The 16,433-nt window shown below is 56.4% G+C and overlaps 3 protein-coding genes across 19 annotated transcripts in view; 1 reads left to right on the forward strand and 2 right to left on the reverse strand.

Annotated features, from left to right (window-relative positions):
- Positions 1 to 1,483, forward strand: part of SOX13 (SRY-box transcription factor 13) — a 29,769-nt gene extending 28,286 nt beyond the window's left edge. For all 14 annotated transcript variants that reach the window (XM_015884885.3, XM_085527368.1, XM_015884884.3 and 11 more), the window contains one exon: positions 42 to 1,483. In XM_015884885.3, coding sequence (XP_015740371.2) covers positions 42 to 318 — 277 coding nt within the window. In that variant the 3' untranslated portion in view covers positions 319 to 1,483. The remainder of the gene's footprint in view (positions 1 to 41) is intronic.
- A 365-nt stretch (positions 1,484 to 1,848) lies between these two features.
- Positions 1,849 to 9,280, reverse strand: ETNK2 (ethanolamine kinase 2). 3 transcript variants are annotated; one of them, XR_014938831.1, is made up of 8 exons: positions 8,974 to 9,277; positions 5,746 to 6,005; positions 5,224 to 5,347; positions 4,073 to 4,215; positions 3,906 to 3,989; positions 3,382 to 3,557; positions 3,142 to 3,215; positions 1,849 to 3,025 (listed from the first exon to the last, which is right to left on the reverse strand). XR_014938831.1 is itself a non-coding variant. In XM_015884892.3 (8 exons), the coding sequence occupies exons 1-8, from the start codon at positions 9,253 to 9,255 to the stop codon at positions 2,953 to 2,955; spliced, it is 1,230 nt and encodes a 409-aa protein (XP_015740378.1). In that variant the 5' UTR covers positions 9,256 to 9,280; the 3' UTR covers positions 1,849 to 2,952. The 3 variants fall into 3 exon arrangements, 2 of the variants coding, with proteins under 2 accessions (XP_015740378.1, XP_085383533.1); XM_015884892.3 differs by having other exon boundaries at positions 5,210 to 5,347; positions 8,974 to 9,280; XM_085527407.1 differs by having other exon boundaries at positions 5,210 to 5,347; positions 5,746 to 6,046; positions 8,974 to 9,224.
- Positions 9,281 to 11,116: 1,836 nt separating this feature from the next.
- REN (renin) lies at positions 11,117 to 15,350 on the reverse strand. Of its 2 annotated transcripts, XM_085527411.1 has the most exons (9): positions 15,128 to 15,350; positions 14,476 to 14,629; positions 14,235 to 14,358; positions 13,958 to 14,076; positions 13,592 to 13,827; positions 12,877 to 12,999; positions 12,246 to 12,390; positions 12,065 to 12,163; positions 11,117 to 11,752 (listed from the first exon to the last, which is right to left on the reverse strand). In XM_085527411.1, the coding sequence occupies exons 1-9, from the start codon at positions 15,226 to 15,228 to the stop codon at positions 11,591 to 11,593; spliced, it is 1,263 nt and encodes a 420-aa protein (XP_085383537.1). In that variant the 5' UTR covers positions 15,229 to 15,350; the 3' UTR covers positions 11,117 to 11,590. The 2 variants fall into 2 exon arrangements, with proteins under 2 accessions (XP_085383537.1, XP_085383536.1); XM_085527410.1 differs by lacking the exons at positions 11,117 to 11,752; positions 12,065 to 12,163; positions 12,246 to 12,390; positions 12,877 to 12,999 and adding an exon at positions 13,164 to 13,274 and having other exon boundaries at positions 13,631 to 13,827.
- Positions 15,351 to 16,433: the final 1,083 nt, after the last annotated feature.

A 16,433-nucleotide genomic window follows, 5' to 3' on the forward strand; every position in this document is an offset into this window, starting at 1 on the left:
GCTCCCATCCCGCTCATAGCATCCCATCCCTTATCCCGCAGTCCCCAGGGCAGCCAGCTGCCCCCCAGCTCCTCGGATGTGCTGTACCCACGGCCGGTGGGCATGCAGCTGCCGTCCCCGTTGATGGAGCACTACCTGCCCCGCGGTGTGGACCCCAGCATGCCCGTCATCGTCAGCGCTCGTAGCCTGAAGGAAGGTGATGGCGGTGGGGACGATGGGCACTCGGTGGCGGATGGTGAGATGTATCGTTACAGCGAGGAGGAGGACTCGGAGGGAGAGGAGAAGAGCGATGGAGAGCTGGTGGTGCTGACAGACTGAGGGGCCAGGGTGGGGGGCAGCGGGGCTGGCTGGCACCAGGCGCTGGTGACCCCCAATGGGATGGGATGTGATTCAGGCAAAGACCCAGTGGCTGCAGGGATGAGTGGTGGTGGGTGATGGGGGGGATTTGGGTACGTGGTGGTGCCACTGCTGCTGTAAGGGAATGGGGCTCTGCAGCTTGGTCCAGAGCTGATGGCTTGGGGACACTGCAGCCCCCAGTAAGGACCTGAAGGGATTGGGACATGGGAGAACCTCCAGCCCTCTACTCCCTACTTATGCCACCTGCCACCCCCCAGCTATGGGGACACCCATAAGCTCTGCTCAGCCCAGCCCTCCCCACCCCACCACCATTCCCCTTCTCAGCCTGTCAGTGAATTCTTATGGAGCCTTTTTTAGCTCTTGCCTGACCCGAATGCAAGCCAAGGGCACTGAGGAGCCCTTTATGCTCCCGACGCTCTGTCCCACTTTGTAAATAAAGTGGGTGCTGTTCCCTGGCTGAGCCCCAGCCCTCAGGCAGCCCCAGTGCACAGCATTGCTCTGGGTCCACGCATCCCTCCTTTGCACCGCAGCTCTGTGAGCGCAGGCTTCACCCCATGCATTGTGGCATGGGGAGGGGGGGAAGAGAGGAAAAGATGGCAGCAATTTAAAAGGAGGAAAAAAAGAAATAATACCTGGCTCTGCTCAGCACCCGTGCACCCAGCACAGGGTTTGCATGCGGGTGCAGCGGTGGCTGTGCATGCAGCACCAGGCGCAGTGTAGAGCACATGCACCGCCGTGTGGCAGCAGCCAGGCACAGCCTTGTTGCATGCATCACATCCCTGCTACGGGCTGCAGCAACACCACTGCTCCCCCACAATCCAGGGCCACAGCAGCCAGTGGGGGTCCTTTCTCTTTGCCCACCCCCCTCTCTCTTTTCCCCTGTTCTCAGTGCTTTATTTATTCCCCCCATGGCACAGCTCAGGCTGGGGGCTGGATGTGGCCGTGAATATCAAAGGGGCAGCTCTTCTTCTCTTTTCTCTTTTTTTTTTTTTAAAGACTGTAAATATAGATAGAGCTTTATTTTGTTAATAAGACGACGAGTAACTTAACCTGTATATTTCACATACTTGTTTACAAACTGCCCTCTCCACCCCTTGGCACAATAAAGATGATGTTTTGGAGCTCAGCTCAGGGCTGGGTCTGGCCAACCCCAGGGGCTTGGGATCCAGATCTGGGAGCTTCCTTCCCCCTTCCCACCTGTTTTCCTGCTCCATACGATGCTTTCTCTGTGCTGTTCCATTGCTCTTTCCTCTGCCCTCTCCTCCCTTTCCCCTTCTCACCTGTCTCATCCCCACTTCTGGGGCTCAGCCTCCTCCTCCTGTTGCCTCCTTGAGCCAAATGCTCCATGCTGCCCTGCCTGAAGCAGGGACACTGCACTGCTGGAGAGGTGGGAGGGAACAACAGCAACACACCCTGTGATGAGGAACCCCCCCTCAACTCCTGCACCAGCCCAAGTCCTGCACCAGGCACCACAGATCCATTAGCCCCCAATTTCCAGCTACCAGCAGCTTTTATTGTGCACCAAAACAACCACCAGATGCAACAAAAGTCGCAGGTTTTTGCTGGGTTTAGGTTCCTGTGCCCTGGCTGAGGGGGCAGGTGCTTTTTCCCATTGCATCTGCCAAGCAACCAAGGCAAGTGACCATGTCCCCCAGCCCCCACCTGATGCACCACCACTGTCATGAGCTGGGCAGTGCTCGGTGGGATGGGCCCATCCTTGCAGAGGGGACAGCAGCCAAATACCAATTGGGGACAAAGCTGTACCCACTTGTTGGGACAGGTTGGCTCCATCCACCTTCTGCCAGGGCATCCCCATGTGGGCCTCCAGAGCTGCACCAATGGGGGTGCCACTCTCTGGACCTGTGGCTGCACTGAGCTCCCCCATACGGGGGATATAGGGGGTTATAGAGCTGAGAGCCCCCCCCTGCTGCACTGTGGGATGCTGCAGGTGAAGCTGATGGGGCCATGGGGAGGTGCAGCCTGAAGCTGAGCACAGAACAGTGCTTGAAGCACTGCTGAGGATGCTGCCTTCGGTGTCTTGCAGTGCCATGGCAGCAGCACCCATCCTGCTTGGAAAAGTGTCCCATGCTCAGATATAGCCCCAGCTCTGGGGTGAATACAGACCTATAAAGGGTGGTTCTCGGGGTCAAGAGCACTGAGCAGGCAGGGCAGAGGGGACAGTGAAGCTGACAGGCACAGCGTGAGCACAGGGCAGCTAAAGCATCCCAGCAGTGCTCAGTGCTCCTGAATGCATGGATGAGGGGTCCCATTTCCTCCCAGTGCCAGGCCCAGCAGCAGCAATACCAGCAAGACACAGGGCTGCCAGGCAGTGGGGCTGAGCCAGGCTTGCTGTAAGGCGATGGTGAGGTGTCCTTGTGTAGGCAGGGACCTCTCCGTGGTCCTCTTGAGGATCTCATGGTCCAGTCTTGGGTATGTCCAGGGTCTCCTTTAATCGGTGGCTGGGGCAAAGTTCTTCTTCCCCCTTCCCACCATTGGGACCTGCCCTCACCCCTGGGTGGGGAGGGGGCGAGGGAGGTGCCAGGGCTGTGGATGCAGCAAGGACAAAATAACTCAGGGTCCCATGGGCCAGAGCTGCTATTTGGAGATCTGCAGGGCTGTGACCACTGGCTTCATCTTGAAGTACTGCCTAAACCTTAGCTTTGCATATCTGCCAAAAGAGGGACAGACATGAGACATGGACCCAGCTTGGGTCTTGGGATATCTCCAGTATGGAGCGCTCAGACATTGGTCCTCTCAGCTCTGCAGAGCTCAGCATGGACTCACCTTAAGAAGTTAAAGTCTATGGTAGAGTATTTATCCTGGATCAGACCCCAGCATGCCCAAAGGAAATGGGACGCCTGCAACAGACAGAATAGGGATCAGAAGCAGCACAGCCCAGGTGTGGGTTTCTATAAGGTGCTCTCTGTGGGGCAGCCCCCAACCCTCACCCAACTGCACCTGAACCCCGTGAATGAAAAGCAGAACGTGGGGACAAGTTGGATCCTTCCCACCTCCATCACTCACCAAAGAAAACTTGTTCACTTGCACGTAAAGAGCTTCCAGCTCCTTCTCAGACACAGTGACCCCGGTGCCTCCTTGTCCCCCCTGGGTGAGCTGCTTGTAGGCCTGCAGGTAGGAGCGCAGCCACTGCAGCTGGGTCTCCTTGCTGGGGTACAGGCGGTAGTCCACCTCCTTCACACCTGCAAGAGGAGAGGGGTTAGTGGTGGCCATAGGATCTATCTTCCAGGGCATATGGATGTAGCCAAGGTGTTCTCCCCATGTGAGTGAAACTACTGCACCTCTGGGCTTGCATAGAGGAGTTGAGCCCTCTGATTTGAGGCAGCCACGTGGTTAATAGAGCTGAGTTCTTGCAGGCTTCACACCTCAACCAGTGGATCAAGGCAAGCAGAGATGCTGCTCTGCACATCACCCAAAGATCTGTGGCCATTTCCCATTGTGGCTTAAGAGATGCAGCTCCCTCCTTCATCCCTCGAGGACAAGTGGATAGTGGGGAGCTGCTCCAACCCAGGGAGAGCTTCAGAGCTCACCTGCAAACTCATTGAAGTGGTTCCCAATGTCGAAAGCCTGGTAGTTGTAGCCAGTGTACTCATAGTCGATGAAGCGGACGTGCTCTGCAAAGGAAAGCAATGGGCTGGAGCCATCAGCACCAGGGAGGGGGGGGGAACAAAGTGACCCCTCTGCTGCTGTCACTGACCTTGCTCTCTGTTGTAGATGATGTTCTTGCAGAGCAGGTCATTGTGGCACAGCACGACGGGGGAGCCCAGCTGTGAGAGTGTATCCTTCATCCAGGCCAGCTCATGTTCCAGCATCTCCAGGCTGGGCACATCCTGGTGGAGGCTGGGGAAGGGGAGGGGGCAGAATCACTTCTGCTCACAGGGAACCTCCCATAGGGGCAGAGGGAAAGCGTTGCTCCTGCTTCCCTTTGTGCGTGTTATAAACGAGTTCATTAGTGACACAGAGCAGGGATTGGTAGGGAAGCTCAGCTCAGGTACATCCTGCGTGGTCCCCCAGGGCACCTAGCACAACCTCATCCATTCCCTTCATCTCTAAGACTGACCCAAAGGTGATGGGAATTCTTTGAGTCCTCCAGGCCCCACACACTGTAACCTCTGCAGCTGCAGTTCCAAGAATGGAGCACGTTAATAATTACCAAATTGGCTTCATGTAAGGTGCAGAGTTGGGTAAAGAACAGCCCTGCAATCCCATCCAAGGGACCTGGTTAATTATTTGCCTGATTTTGGGTTTGTTCACCTCTGCCACCTCTGGGGGCTGCCTGCATCCTTCCACAGAACTGATGTGCCCTCACTCACCTGACATGAACCCAGGCTCCCAGCATGGCATCGCCCCCTCAGCAATGGGATAAAGTGCTTTGAAATAGAGCTGGGCTGCCAGCATCCCCTCCAGCAGTGCTAGCAGAACCCTGCTGCTCAGATCCCGCTGTAAGAAGAGCTTTGGGCTCCATTTTATTCTAGTGATGGCATAAATCACAGGCAAAATTCACAGGGAGGAGGAGGGTTATCACAGCACATGGGTGTCTATGGATCAGGTCAGACCCTGCCCAACTTCTGGGCAGCCATAGCACAGAGCTCCTGCAGCAGGCAGCTGAGGGTACCTCCATCCTATGAACACCCCAAGCTATGAGGGGCTTGTAAAACCTTGCTCACAGAGGAACCACATGTGCCCAGCACTCCCCAAGCCCCTGCTCAGGAAGCCCAGACTCCAACAGAGGCTTTACCTGTGGACCCATGTCCCATAGGAAGAAGACCTACAGATGGGTGGGCAGTGGGTGCCCAAGCCAGAGCCTGGCTCTTTGGGATCCCTCTGCCTTTACCTGGGGTTGGGTACCTTTGGGCTGAGGTGCGTCTTCACGAGGGCGAGGTATTTGTGCAGCTTCTGCCAGAGGATGGGTTTGGGGAGGCTCCCATTGGCGTGGATGGCATGAACCCGGGCCATCTCCTGGGCCACCAGCCTGGAAATGAGTAGAAGTGTGAGTGAGAGTCCGAGCTGGCTCAACAGAGATGCCCCAAAACACACACACAGCCCAGCTAACTCCCTGTTCTTTGCCAGCCTCTGAAGGATCTCGAATCTGAGTCAGCATTCACCTATCCAGGGTGAGCTCAGACAGAAGCCACGATCCTGTAGTCATAGCTGTAAAATCACAGCTGCTGACTCAGCCCCACTGGAGTGCACAGCACTGGGGATTCTGACCCCATCACCACCCAGGTCTGAGCATGGCAAGGGTAGGACTGGAGCACCTGGGTGCCAGTTTGGACCAAAGGCAGAGAGGAAGAGAGCTGAAAACATGGTCCCACTTCACCCTGCTCCCTCCCTCACCCCATATCCCCAGCACTGGGGGGTCCCACACACCTGAATATGCGGGGGTCCCTCACATGGTCGGGTCCCAGGGCGATGCCAGGCAGGAACTCATAGCAGAGCCCATTCTGGAAGGCGCAGTAGAGGTCGGGGGCACAGCCATGGGCACGTAGCACTTGGAAGTTCCTCAGCTCTGTCTCCCGGTCCACAAAGAGCTCCGTCTTTCTGCCATAGACACGGACCAGCACTGCATCTGCCATGTCCTCATCCGTGTAGCAGGCAACCAACTTGTTGGTGATGCCGTCGGTGAAGAGCTGCAGGGGAGAAGGGGCGGCAGAGCGATGCCCGCACGTCCCTGCCATGCAGGATGGGCACTGGGATCCCCCTTCCACATGGCACAGACACAGCACTGGCAGTTATAGGCAATGGGGAAAGGGATGCAGCGGCATGAAAAGCTCCTGTGGGATATGGCATGAGATTGAATGGGTGCCTGGGGCTCTGCATGGGTACAAGGCTTCAGCTGCATCAAACTGTGAGTGTTTCTGGGGAGGGGGGGAGGAAACCTGCTGCTGTTTTTCACCTCTTTGCTTAGGGGCAGCGAGATGTGCTGTAAGCACAGCCAGCATCTCAGCGACCCTGGGAACCGGTCCCAAAAACAACCAGCCCTTTTGGCACAAACCACCAAAGGCACAGCAAACAAGGCTGAGCAAACACCACCACCCCATCTCCTCCTCCTGACCCTCCCCGCCGGGGGGTCACGAGTCGCTGATAGGCAGGGACGTCTCTGCTGGGGACGTCTCATGTCATTGCTCTGATGGTTCCTCACAGATGGAAAGAGAGTTTTGTTCTCTGGGAGCCCCAATTTGGCCGCCTGCCCACACACATGTGGGCCCTGCTCATCCTGTGCTGGGGTCCTCACCCTTCCCTGGGTTGCAGCACCATCTCTATGGGTATTACAAGGGGTTTGGGTTCCCATAACAAGGGCAGGATGCTCAGCCAAGGAGGGGAACCATCCTCAGTGTGTTCTCCCTTCATCTCCTCGCTGTTTGGCGAGACGGAGCCGGTGTGATGATGCTGGGAGGGTGCGTGGTAGGGAGCAGCGGTGCTCGGGGGTGGGACAGCTAATTTTAGACAGCTCACTCAGCAACTCACGCTCCTATGTGGGGTGCCTATATATAGGGCTTCCCTATGCAGCCTGCTGAGGGAAACTCTGCACTGGAATTACACAGCTGGGCATTACAGGCTGCGGTGTCCATCATCCTCACACCCACAGCTGGGCAAGGTGATGCTGCATGTAACCAGGCTGCAATTCCCACCCAACCAACCTGTCTTCCTACCACAATTTCAGCTCTCCTTGCCCTGCCAGGCTCCAGTAATCCAGCATTATCCAGTAATCCAAACTGCAGGGCTGTGCTGATGTCTACCAGCTGCATGTGCACATCTACAGGTGAGCAGCTCCTCCTCAAGGTGCTCAGCGCTGCCTCCAGGCCAGGTCCATGCAGTGCAGCACCTTGTTTTGCTGCCTCCCGGCCCCATCAGCCCTTTTCAGTGGATTTAATGGGATTACAGAGCTTTATCCCCTTTGAATTCCAGGCCATTGAGTTTGGAGACGGCTCATGTTGGGGGCAGCTCCTCCATAGGAGGTGTATGTGTAAGTAAGGGGAAAGTAAGTGCTGTGTAGCAGCCCCAAGCTTTGTCCATACATACTGATGAGGTGCAGCTCTGTGCTTTCCTGCAGCCCTATGTCCCCACGCTGGCTCTCTTTGAGCACCAAACACATCACAGCAGCACTGGCCCTTGTTGCAGCAGAGCACCTTGCTGCCAAAGTTAAGCTAAAACAAATCCTAGGAGGGAGGGACAGCAGAGCCCTTCGCTGTGCCCAAATCCTTGCAGTCCTGCTGTTTCCCTTTGGAGGTAATCATGCTGCTTGAGTCACTGCAAAACCACTCCAGCAACAGAGATACAGCTGCCCAGGGAGCAACCAAAAGGATGAGGAGCAGCACAACATGCAGTACATGAGGCTGAGGAGCCTGGCAGTGGGATGAGACCAAGCACCCGACCTCCTTATTTTGTGCACCCCGTCCCAAGCACAGGGAGGGTTTTCCATGCTGCAGGCACAGGCTGGCACAGTCCCTGCAGGCAGCTGTGCCCCAACACTGCACACCGAACCGGGCACTGCTCCAGTCTACAGAGGGAAGCTAACAGGAACATTAATAGGAACCAGCTGAGAACCACGCACCGCTCCAATCCAATCCCAATACCTCTCACAGAGAGAAACGTAACCAGAGGATTTCCCCTTGATGTCTCCTAAGTTTTCTTTTATTCTGTTTTTGGTTTTTTTTTTTGGTCTTTTCTAAATTAAAAACATACCCAGCACATACGAGCTGCTGCTGAATGCAAACTCCTCTCCATTCCTGAGCAGAACCTGCTCCCTGTAGGCTCCCCATAAGCTCCATAGAGCTGTATGAGGTGCTGTGCAATGCCCGGGACATTTCCTGCCCTCTCAACTATGCAGCCTGAGGAACTCAAACTCCAAGCTTCCTGTCCCTTACCATCTGCCCTTTCATATGTATTTTCCTGCAGCTTCTTGTATTTAATTACACTTGGCTATTAATACATTTTTAATGGCACTCCAGGCACACAGGAAGCGTGTGCCTTCAGAGGACATGCATGCACACGTACGCGTGGTTGAGTGCATCCAGCTCTGCCTCCTGCCTGCTCCATACCCATCCCATGACATCCCATGGCAATGAAGCCCCCAACAACCTCCTTTCTGCCCCCCACACCTTGCACACCTGGGTATAGGTGTGGAAGAGGACAGGGGCTGCAAAGCCCCAGCAACTTCTGTGCCAGCTTGGGATAAGCGAGCCCTGCTCTATGCAGGATGTCAGCACCCATCCCAACTCACTCTATGCAAAGGAAGCGACCTGGTAGAAGTGCAAACCTGCTGCTAACCCACATGAACCCTGCAGCTGTGATGCGTGGCGTCTGGTGGCACTGCCATACAGTGTGGGTTAATGCTGGGGGTTGACAGCACGACCCCCAACCTCCAGCCCTGAGGGACCTTCTGCATCTGCATCTCATCCTACATGAGGATTCCGTGGCTCCTCATGGTGTACCCAAAGCCTGCAGGGGAAAGAGGAGGGGGCTCGTTGTATGAGAGCTCTGCACACCTGAGAGAACGGGGCATCGGCATGACATACCCTCTACGTCAGGCCCTACATCCCCCGCAGTGCATCCTATAGCCGCCCTCACGGGACCCCCTCCGTGCACCCCCCTTACCTTGGTCTTCACCCTGGCCGGCTCCCAGCTGGGTCTCAGCTCCCGCATCAACCGCAGCGCTCCGGGCAGCACATCCCCTTCATCCACCAACACACCGAGCTGTAGCACGCCAGGAACCCCAAGACTTCCACCTCCTCCCCGTTCCGTTTCCCAACAATCCGGACATCGGCCGGGCGGTCCGGCCATCCCCGGCTCCGATCGCCCCGACCCTCGGCCCATGTGCCGGGGGCTGCCGCGGGGCCGGCGGCCGCGGGGAGGAGCCGCCCGTCGTTGGGAAGCCATGAGTCACCGGCCCGCCTCCCGTCGCCCGCCTCCCGCACCAGCGCCCGCCCGCATTGTGAGGTCAGCGGGACCCGCACCGGCCCCGCAACGGGGAACGCTCCGAACGCGATGCTCGCCGACTCCGGGCATCGCCGCTTTGCGAACCTATGGGATGAATCCCGGAGCCCCCTCGGCAACGCTGATGTCTCGGGGGGATTCGGGAAGCTCAGCGACGTGAGGCTGAGCTTTGGGATCGGGGCTCAAATGGATGGGGAAGGAGGATAACACAGGGCTGCTGCAGCGAGGTTATGGGGTTGGGAGGGGATGCAGCACCCTCCCAGGTTATACCCCGAGGTAACCGGGTGGCATCCTATAGTTTGGGGGCTGGGTGATGTGTAGCCGTGAGTCAGACTCAAGTCGGTCTCATCCAGCTTAAAAGTTGGACAGGGTGATTTGTTTGTGTCCCTTTCAAATCAATGTGTTCTGTAATTCTATGATCTCCACCGGGAGCTGCACCCAGTGGGGTCCCATCCAACCCAAAAGCTGATCCTTCTGGGTCCCTTCTGAATCAAACCCCCCCCAATTCTATGATCTCCACCAGTTCTCCCTGTGCTCACACTCATCTCACATCAGCTGGGGTTTACAGGTGAGCTGCAGAGAGGTTGGGTGGTTAAAGACAGAGCAGCACCCACCTGCCAGCCCCATTGACACCACTGCAGCCTCAGTTCATTATCAAAGGAAATAACAACTGCTCCGAGCACAGAATGCCCCCTCCAAAGTTTACAGCTGGCTGCGGCTGCAACAGACTAAATGGACCATGGAGACTTGGGGAAAATCGTTCAAGGAAGGGGAAGAAAATAAACCAGTTCCCTGCGTTGCTATATATAGAGAGAGCGCTGTCAGATTTAATAGGATGGCTGTAATTGCTCCGGCCTCTTTGCTGGGCCGAGCGTGGCCTAATTGCTCGCCTGTAACGATCACAAGTGTTAATACGGGGCAGTTGCGGGTTAGCAGTGCCTTGCAGCCAGCTCTGCACAGCAGGCACCAGGAAATGGCCCTGGCACAGGCTATTAGAGGTGCTAATGGGCAGACCGAAGGGCCAGCAGCAACCTAGAACGTTTTTCTCTCCTGCTGCTCTGACTGTGCTGAACAGGAGCAGAACCAGACCCAAAGATGCATCCTGTCTGGGATGAGCCCCACCGCTTTCAAGCATCTCCCTATGGCTGTAGGGCTCCAGAGCTGACCCGTATAGAACCACCCTCCCACCCCCAGCTTCCCTCTGCCCCCTCCCACTGCTCTCCCTGCCTCACAGTGCTGAAGAAGGGGATGGAAAGCAACAAGGAACATCCAGGGTGCCTTTCCCATCCCAGTGATGTGCAGCTTGATGGTAAGAGGTTTAAACACTCAAGCTTGGCTACATGCTGCCCAACACCCTTCCAAGGGCAAAATCTGGCGGCTTGGCCACTGCTCAGAGCCTGGGCCTTGCAGGAAAGAGGGCTGGCAAGGCTGCAGCCTGGCTGGCAGCATCCCATGCTGTGCTGGAAGGGGAATTACTCCCAGCCATCCTTAGGGTCTGCCCTGATAAAGCAGCAGCCATTGCTGGTGGTGGGGTGAGGAGGAGAAGCTCCTGCAGCTTATCACTGTGCTCAGTGCCTGAGCCCACAACAAGGATGGGATGAGAGCTCTGCCAACTGCTCTGCTTTGGGAAGGGCTCAGATTTGCAGCTGGTGGTTCTCAGCTCTTCAACACGAAGGGGAAGAGCAGCCTGCAGTGCTGCCCACCCCATAGCAGCTGCTGTGGTGGATCCCAGCAGACAACACTCGTTCCCCAGTTCCCAGAACAGAACTTTTCCTCTTTTCCCCCTCAGAACACTCAACTTCCTGCTGCTCTGGGGACGTTTAATATTAAATTACAGAGAGGGGCAGGGTTAACACCAGCTGTAAGAACCATCACTGGAAGCAGCCTGATGATACCGATTCATTTTCCTCCCATCTGAGAACAAGAACAGCAACCAAACATCACTCCGCAGGGTCTGCAACCTGCAAGCTCCTCTGCCCCAGCCAGCAGCAATTCACATCACTCTGCAAAGCCCCCCCGAGGTGCAGCTCCAGCTGCAGGATCCCACTTTGATTCCTCCATACGATGCTCCCAGGCTCTGCTCTCCCCCCTCCCACCCTCACCCCATGATATCAGAGGCTCTCGGGAAGCAGAGCGGGGGTTTTGGAGTGGGAGAACACGAGGCTTTGCAGTTGCTTCAGTGCAGAGAGGAGGTGGCTGTGCTTTAAGGAAGCTCTGCTCTCGTTTGTGTGTGTTGAATCGTTCACCCCCTCAGCTGGCTCCCAGCACCCCCCGGCGGTCAGCGGGCGGTGGCGAAGCCGATACGGTTGTTGCGACGGTCGAATTTAGTGTAGTAATGCCCGATGAAACTGGCACCCAGGATCCAGAGGGGTCCAGCAGGGGGAGGGATGTCCAGCCCTGTGAAAGCCACCACGCAGATGTCCTCCCCGTACTGGGTTTGCTGCAGAGAGGAACAGACTCTATGGCAGAGATGGAAGGAGGGAGATGTCCAGCTCAGTGCATGCCCTGTGCTTGGCATCGATTTCCCTTCTACCACAAAGGGATACACAAAGAGCCCAGCTCTGTTGGCCCCATATATCCCCAACCCAAGGAAGCAGCAGTAGGTTGATGCTCTGGCTCACCTGGACACCTCTGCTGTACATGAAGGTGTGGGGAAACAACAGGCAGCATCACTCTGTGACTGCTCTTAGGGATGCTCCAGGAGAACTGCATCCCCACCAGCATCCCACCCTCATACAGAGACACAACTTACCCGGAGGATGTAGGCTGAGCCACCAAGTGTGTACACCTTCCCACCCAGGTGGAAGGAGATGTTGGGCAGCTGAGGGACCTTCTCACAGTCAACCACGTACTGCAGGAGGAGGAGGAGGAGGCAACACTGAGCCCTGGGATGGGCTGGGGAGAGTGTGGGGATGAAGCCAGGCTTTTCTCACCTCTCCTTCAGTCATCTCTGCTGCTCCAATGGCTTTCATCAGCACAGACACAGGGCCAGCTGGGCCAGTGATGTAGGATGCTCCGGTGTCAATGGCCACTGAGCAGCCCTCCTTGCAGAACAACGTTTCAGCCCCTACAGACACCCTGGGACAGAGGATAGAGGGGGACCCTGAGCTCTCATGGTTATCACAGCTCAGAAGCAGCAGCTGTGCAGAACATGTGCTGATCCCAGTGCCTCCAGCACACAAAATCCCTTGGGATCACTCCCTTCAATTTCCTCAGATGTGAAAGCAAGGCTTCATCGTGTATCTTTTATTGTTGTTGGTGGTATTATTGCTATTTATTAAGCTAAACAAAGCAGAATTGTTTCAGCATCTCACGCTGCTCCTGCAGGCTGACAGGGGTTAAATTCTTCTACCTCAGCTTCCAAGTGGAATCAGCCCACAGTTCCTCCCCCTCTGCATTCCCCAGCACTGTGAGATGAGCATCATCGTGGTGCAGCTCTGTGCTGGAGGAACCAACCCCACTCCCTCTCCCTCTGAGAGCAGAAAGCAGCCCACAGCCCCATCCTCCCAAGCCCACCTTTGTGTGCTCAGGGCAGTATTTAGGTTATGTACCCCATATCCTCACCCCTTCATGTTGATCTGCCAGTACCCATTCCTGCTGATGCTCAGGTAGTGGAAGTCCCCGGTGTAGTAGGCTGGGTCGGTGCCCCCCAGAATGATTTCCCCACCAGGCTTCAGAGGAGCATTCCTAGGGTTGCAAAGCACAATGGGGCGACCCTCCTTTGCTTGGGGTTTCTGGGGCAGGGAGCATGCAGTGCTGTCAGCCTGGTGAGCAGTAGCAAAGCAGGAGAAACCCTGAGTTAGTGTAGGGGATGTGAGACTTCAAGGGTGAGGAGTAGGGCAGGTGAGGGCAGAGCTCAGTGCAAGGCTGGAGCTTATAGGAACCAGCAATGGGGTCTGTGATGCTGTCAGTGGGTGCTGCCTCCAGAGGGCTCATGCTTTTCATCTTCTTACTTTGAAGCTCTGTAAAGAGAGAGATGCTCTGTGAGCCTGTGGTCTGTTGGTGGCTGCACCCCAGAGTGCCAAGGGCACTCAAGCAGCAACCTGACCAGGCTGTGGTGGCAGCTAGCATCCTTGGGACTCATTCATTATTAAAGAATCCATCTTTAGATGGGATAAAGAGCTACAGTCTCTACTTAGGCATGCATCTGCCTCCTGTGCTGCTTCATTTAGCCCGGCTCCTTCAGGCACCCTTGGCCCAGCCTGAGTTCCACAGCCCCAGCCATGGCTTCTTCAAAGCCCCAAGCTGTAGCTCCAGCACTCTGAGGCTGCAATCCCACAGCCCTGCAAAGCAATATCCTCCCCATCCCGAGACCCACCGGCTGTAGTAGACAGAGAACACATCCTCCTTGAGGATCTGCTGGGAGAGGATCCGGTCGAAGACGGGGGTGATGCCATCAATGGCCTGACTGGGGTAGCCCATGCCCAGGACCCCATCAAACCTGGCAAAGATGAAGGGAAATGCAGGCAGCACCGTGGCCTCAGCAAAGACCTGGATGATGGGGATGTCCGATACCTGGGGAGGGCACAAGTGTCTCTGCATGGAGATGGGGGGGGCAAAACCCAGCAGAGCTCCCATATTTTTGGGTTAATGGTTGTACTTATAAGGGATAAGGGATGCTCCAAAAATCAGGGTGTGCCCTCACCATGACCACATCCTGGCTGAGGAAGCCTTTGACGCTGCCTGTCCCATAGCGGATGGCAAAGCCTGTACCATTGGCTATGTATGTCCGTGACTTGGAGGAGTCATAGCGGCTGTGGGATACTGGAGAAGAGGCAGAAAGGCATCAGAAACAGCAAGGGAAGGGGTAGCAGGGCCAGCAAGATCCCTGAGCATCCCTTGAGAAGAATGGATTTGTCCACATCCACTGGAAAACCAAAGGGTGAGGATGGAGAGTGTCCCCTCCCACCCCCAGCACTCACTGCAGGCGCTGTAGAGTGGGGAGCACTTGCAGGACGGCACCCACAGGTTGGCTGAGCCCGTGTCAAAGACCACCTTGAAGGTCTGTGGGGGGGTTCCGATGCTGATCTCGCCATAATACTGCGTCTGGAAGGAGCATAGAACCAGCAGAATGACTCGGGGTGGGTCCTCCAGGCTGACAGGACCTGAGAGGTGAAGGAGAACGGGGGGCAACAAACCCCCGTGCGTGGGGAGGGGGCTCACATCCAGGTAGTTGGTGAGGAGGGTGGGAGCTGTTCCGTTTCGGGGGCCGCCCGCCCCCCAGCTCCTCTGCCGCAGCTCTGGGTACACGTCGGACACCTTCATACCCATCTCCTTTAGGGTCTGCCGGATGGAGGGCATCCTCCTCAACGCGATCCTATGGGGAAGAGGAGGGGGATGCAGGGGTGGGGGGCACCCCCAAAAGACCACAACTCCCGGCTCTGGGAGATCCGGGCTCTAGGTGGCAGCAGTTGCCCGCTGGGTCCCAGCCCAGCAGAGGGATGCGCGGATATGGGAAGGGGGCACCCTGCTGCGGGGGTACCCAACACACACCGGGAGGTTCATGCTGTGCTGAATTCAGCCTGAGGCTCAGCTCGTTGCTTTTGCAAGTGGAAGGAGTCGTGCTGGCTTCGGAAGGTTGGAATGGAGAGAGAGGTGCTGCAATGCCATGCAGTGCTCAGAGGGGAAGAGAAGCAAGGAGGGTGAGGTGTGCTTAGAGCCGGAGAGAGGAAGGAAGGTGTTTCTCAGCAGGTCTGGAGGAGCAGAGAGGAGAGCTCTGTGGTCCTTAATGCCAAAAAACAAACAAACAACCCCCCCAAACAAACAAGGAGATGGTAAATCCCAGCACACGGTGCTCCTTTAGCAACAACTCTACCTCTGCAAAGCCAGGGCTGGTGAGTGGAAGAAGTCGGCACTCCATGCAACAGCCACGATGAGCAGACACTGCTGCACCCTCCTGCTGCCTCCTGCCAGCATCTCGTGCTCCCAACGTGGTCTCCTCCTTCACCAGCCACTTCTCCTCATGCCAAAGGGGAGGCTGCTTTATAGGCTGAGTTTCTGCCTTCCCATGGGTTTCTCCTCCCAGTTGGCTGAGGGAGTTCTGGGCTGCCCACGATGGAGGGCAGCATGATTGTAGGTGGGCACAGCCAGATATCAGGGCTAGTAAGGGCAGCTCTGAATAGCTGGGAGCTGATAACCTCCATTCTTTGCAGTTGATAGCATTGCTATGCGTCAGCCCTGAGCACCAACAGTACGATGCATGAAAGGCATGGGCCAGATGCTGCCATCAGGCAAGAGAAATAGACAGTGGTGGGGACACATGGGTTGGAGGCTTAGGTCTGGTCCATCTATGCTGCTAAAGAGCAGAGAAAGGGGGGAATGGAGGAATAGGGATTTCCTATGGGGCTGGGAATGACAACTACAGCCCCCACTTGGTCATGCAGACACTGGCCATGAACCTACCAATGCTGCTGCCCCTATGGGGGCTGCTCTGAGCACTGCAAAGGGGAAAAGCCCCCCCTTCCCCTTGTATTCTGACACCAGTGAGGGAGCAGAGACTTGTGCTGAACTCATTGCAGTTGTCTGAGCAGTTGCAGCCTGGCCAAACACAATGTGATCACTGCAGAACAGCTCATGGTGCCCAACCAGCACAGGGTGGGGACACACCGGTGATGCAGACAGCAAGATGAACTGCTCAATAACTGCAGCAGCAGGGGACTCCTTCACACAAGGTGGGCTGCTGGATCCCAGCACTTGATGTTGCTGTTCCTTGCTCAGCATCCAGCTCTGGTGCATGGGGGATGGCTGCTGGATTGAGCCCCATGGCTCCAAGCCCAGCATTTGACCTCAGGACCCAAGGAACCTCAGTGGGAAATGACTGCAGCAGCAATAAAAATGTTCTCAGAACAAACCTGATGACACATTTGCCCCTTCCTCGAAGCCCTCAGCTACACAAACACACTGGTGCCAGGATTTGCTCAGGGCACTGCTGGCACCCTCACCTGGGGACACAGATGTGGGGGACACAAGGAGGCACCCCCCCCCCCTCCCCACCTCACCTCCAAACATGGGTCTTCACAGCCTCCTCCACCCCAGTCTCCTCAGGGCTTTCGGTCTTGGTATTTGGAGCCAGGGGAGGGCTTAACCCGATGGGCACCTCATCAGCCATGGCCCCATTTCTC

This window comes from Coturnix japonica, chromosome 38 (genome assembly GCF_054131305.1).
Source record: "Coturnix japonica strain WE chromosome 38, WE-NBRP24, whole genome shotgun sequence".
NCBI classification, from domain to species: Eukaryota; Metazoa; Chordata; class Aves; order Galliformes; family Phasianidae; genus Coturnix; species Coturnix japonica.